The 4480-nt window shown below is 40.1% G+C and overlaps 1 protein-coding gene across 1 annotated transcript; it reads left to right on the plus strand.

Annotated features, from left to right (window-relative positions):
- The first annotated feature begins 218 nt into the window (after positions 1-218).
- On the plus strand, positions 219-3655 carry LOC138045486 (E3 ubiquitin-protein ligase TRIM71-like). The gene has a single exon (XM_068892009.1). The coding sequence runs from the start codon at positions 624-626 to the stop codon at positions 2856-2858; it is 2235 nt and encodes a 744-aa protein (XP_068748110.1). The 5' UTR covers positions 219-623; the 3' UTR covers positions 2859-3655.
- Positions 3656-4480: the final 825 nt, after the last annotated feature.

Below are 4480 nucleotides of genomic sequence, written 5' to 3' on the forward strand. Positions count from 1 at the left end.
AAGCTGATGGTGACGTCAATCGTGCGTCTGTCCTCTACTAGATCATAGGCAAGAACCAATCAAAATCCGTGAATAACTTGGGTTATTATATAAATAGTAGTAATGACAACTTACATGCAGATGAGTGTGCCCAAACATGCAAAAAGTGATTCTAAAAATACATGCCTAAATAAAAAAAAAGGAATGATCCTATTCCGACAGCCGCCCGACTCACTATAGAGAATCACGCGAGATATATGAGCGAGTAGCTCGAGTTTTCAGTTGCACACGTAATCTCAGAGCGGTTGGTCGCAGATCGGCAAGGAAAGTCAGGATTTGAATGATAGTAAGAATTGTGTCAAGTCTATGGCAAAGTGCACCGCCCATGGAAAAGACAGGCTGGGTTGTCACCCTTTGCGTCGTAAAGGGTAGAAGTATGCATTTTCTCCGCTAAAGAGAATCAAATACGGATGCTATCCATCACTGTCATGCTACAGGTTTACCAAAACTTTCCGCGGTAAATGTACTTCTAGGAAAAACACTTCAACTGAACCATTTTGATTGGTCAGATTAAAAAAAAGAAAAAACAGAATCACAGAGATTTCTTTCTAATACGGATATTTCCCCGTCTCCCATCGTTTATCATGGATATCAAAACCTTTCTAGCCAATATTCATGAACACGTTTGTTGTCCTGTATGTATGACCAGGTTCACTAATCCAAAGCAGCTTCCTTGCTTACACAGTTTTTGCCTTCATTGCCTGCAAAGGATTCAACAAACGAGCGGAATTCGAGACACTATTTCATGTCCCGAGTGTAGGCGGAACTTCGGGGTCCCTGAAAACGGTGATCTTAACGCTTTTCCAACAAACTTTCGTATCAACAGTTTGTTAGATGCTTTGCCCATCACAGAGTGCAAGACGAGTGGCATCAAGTGTGGAAGTTGCGAGAAAACAAGCGGAGAATCTACGTACTGCTTCACTTGTTGTTCGTTCTGGTGTGATGACTGCCTCCCTCTGCATAATCGGATAAGAATCTTTAAAGAACATCACGCATTGGCTTTGAAAGACTTTCGAGACGAAGACTTTGAGAACATTTTAAAGCAGCCAGCATTTTGTGGGAAACACGAGAAGAAAGAATTGGAGTTGTTTTGTCAGGTATGCAAAATAAGCATTTGCAGCGTTTGTGCTCTAACAGATCACGAAAGTCACGCTAAGATTGCTTTGGAAGATGCCGCAAAGGAACGCAAATCGAGAATCACGGCAGCAATTGAATCAAGGAAACGAAGAGCGCAGGAGAAGATGACAAGGATCGCAAATATTGACCAAAACTGTATTAAAATTCAAGAGCAAGCTGTTACAGTGAAAAGTAATGTGCAGCAGTTTGTTGCCAGTTTAATAACAGCTATACAAGCGAAACAGAATGAAATCTTCGATGCGGTGGAAAACAAAGTAAAGGAGTCATTAGAGTTTTTAATGGAGCAAAAGCACGCGATCGAAGTGCAAGTGAAAACGCACGAAACAGCAATCGAAAAAACCGAAGTGATTTTAAAGCGAAGCACTAGCGCTCAAATCGTGCAGACAAATGAATTTCTAGACAAAGTAATTCAGGAGGAGGGTGAAGAAGAAGATTCAGCTGTTTGTGACGGCGAAAGTTTAACGACATTTGTCTTTGAAGGGAATGAAGAATTGTTTGATGACATTAACACTAAAGAAATTGGCTGTTTTTTTGCCACCAAAACGAGCTCCAAAGATTCGAGCGCTGAGGGAGCAGGGATCCGTGAAGGAACTGTTGGACTTGAAGCAGAGATTGTTGTAACAACAAGGAACACACGAAAAGAACAATGTTACCGAGAACATGACCGTGTGACCTTGGAAATCAAAAATCGTGAAGGCCGTGACATTGCGATCAAGCCGAAAACCCGACATAACAAAGATGGCACTTACAAAATCAGCTACTTTGCCAAAGAAACTGGAAAATGTCAGGCATCCGTGAAAATCAATGGAGAACATGTTCGTGGCAGTCCTTTTGAGGTTCAAGTCAAATGCAGACAGTTTAGACCCGTGTTTTCCTTTGGGAAACAAGGTACAGATGCTGGAATGCTTGACTGCCCTTGGGGGGTAGCAGTGAATGACAAAGATGAGATTGCCGTGAGTGAGGTTGGTAACCACAGAGTACAGATTTTTGCCAGTAATGGAACTCACTTAAGATCGTTTGGTAAAAAGGGTAATCAGCAGGGAGAGTTTGACTATCCTTCTGGGATTGCTTTTCATAATGAAAAGGTTATAGCGGCAGACCGTATGAACCACAGAGTCCAACTGTTTAGTGATCAGGGTCATTATCTTAATCAGTTTGGAGGAGAAGGAAGGCTAGATAGCCAGCTTAAATTTCCTCGTGGCCTGTCAATTGACAGCGATGGCAACATTATTGTTGCTGATAAGTGTAACAAGTTAATCAAAATCTTTTCACTCGATGGTCGATTTTTGCGCAGTGTCGGTACTGAAGGTTCTTTAATCTATCCCTTTCACTGTATCCAACATGACAACTATCTTGTTGTGTCAGACAGAGGTGATCACTGTATAAAAGTTTTTAATAGGGAAGGAGAGTTCCTTTATAAATTTGGAAAGAGGGGGAATGGGGACGGGGAGTTCTATGAACCTAGCTGCCTGTCAGTGGACAGAGCGGGACATCTGCTGGTTTGTGATTCATCGAATGATCGAGTGCAGGTGTTTAAACTCAGTGGAGAGTTTGTAACTAAGTTTGGAACAAGTGGCACACGGGCAGGAGAGTTCAATTTCCCTATTTCTACAGCAGTCCTTAGCGATGGTAGGATAGTAGTTTTCGATTCATTTAACCATCGTGTTCAGATTTTCTCTTAGATTTCTTTTCGCTATCGCATTACTCTCTCACTCTTACGAAAAGGTGTACTTTAATTACCACGAATGTCCAGATACCACGCAACCTCTAATTATTCAGGATGGGTGTACTAGCGATGCAGATTGTGTTTAGCGTTAGGCTTCATTAATTCTGTTGAATATATTTTTGTACCCATCGTTTTCTGAAGCAATCACCGGAATCACGAGCGTCGTCGTAAAAACTGCATTCTGTCCCGGAATTTGAGTTTAGACGTAGTTTCTAATTCTTTAAGACATGTACATTTATAACCCCAGTACTTAACATACATGGATACTTTAAGTTTTGTAATATGTTCTAATTAACAATTTGCGGGTTCTCCTCTATTTTGTTTTCGGAGCTCCGCCTTGCATGCAACTTTTATCGTTATTGAAAGGAAGCAGATGATAAATGTTTACTTAGCTTCGGCAACTGAAATTTCTCGGGGTGACTCGGGGATACTCGAATATATTAATTTTTTCCGAGGAAAAAAATCTCTTCTCTGTAAAATGAATCGATTTAGGACTCTAAAATGTCAGGCCGGTTTTCATTGTTTCTTTTTCACAGGAATTGGAAGAGCAGAGATTGATACTTACTTTTAATTTGTGAATGAAACCAAATTCTTCAGTGAGAAAAACGTTCCTTTTCGACTCTGTCGAAAAAATTCTTTGGAACACGGCCATGGCACATTATTTTTAGCCTTAGTTAACCTATCATATAAATTTAATATCACAGTGTTTAGGTCCGAACTATAGAGGACACTACATAATAGGCTAAAAGAAAAGTACATGACTAAAATCAATGAATGATAAGAATGAAAGGGCGCTTTCCATTCGAAGAAAAAAATTAAAAAAAAAAAGTGTAGGGAATCGGAAATATTCTTGAAAAGAGTGAGAAATTTGGGTATACTTTGCCAAGTGGTCTTGCAGTTCCGGAATTGCGAAATAACCGGAAAATCCCGTCCCATGATTCATCAATTGCTGTTTCGTTTACTGTAACATTATGGGGAAAGACTCGTCGATGTGATTGGTTTCGAGCGGCCAACCGGAAGATGCTGTTCCATTCGGCACATAAAATTATTGGTCAGCATTGACATTTAATAATAAAAATAGGAGGAGTTTTTCACTGAGTCTGATAATGTTGTCGTAAAGCGATGGTTTAAGTTCCTGAATCAACAGTGTTTCTTTAAGCGAACATAGTTTCACTTGACTTCATACCCGTAGTGCAATATATGATGCATTTCATATATATCATTTAATATTACAATTGTTACTGCTACTTGTGTGCTGTTTTTTATATTCCACGGGACATTAGACTATTTTATTACAATTTACTTGTTTTTCGAATGACTTTTATTGCCCAGAGGAAATAAATGGATTTATGTTGAGTGTGACATGCTTAGTCAGTTATTTCCCATGTTGCAGTTGGGGCATTCTTGTCATCCGGGAATTTCGCTAGATCTTGTATCATGTGCACAAGCTGGGCGTAGCGTTAGCAAACTGAGCTCGCCCAAAGCAACGCCTTGCCAACAATATCAGTCGGCAGACTTTCCATATAGGGGCATGCTGACGTCGTTTACATTTGATTACATTTTGTTTCATTAAAGAGG

This window comes from Montipora capricornis, chromosome 4, assembly GCF_036669925.1.
Source record: "Montipora capricornis isolate CH-2021 chromosome 4, ASM3666992v2, whole genome shotgun sequence".
NCBI lineage: Eukaryota > Metazoa > Cnidaria > Anthozoa > Scleractinia > Acroporidae > Montipora > Montipora capricornis.

Bases quoted from the DNA above. Each gene is read 5' to 3' on its own strand.
- LOC138045486 (XM_068892009.1), top strand. From the start codon at position 624: ATGGATATCAAAACCTTTCTAGCCAATATTCATGAACACGTTTGTTGT.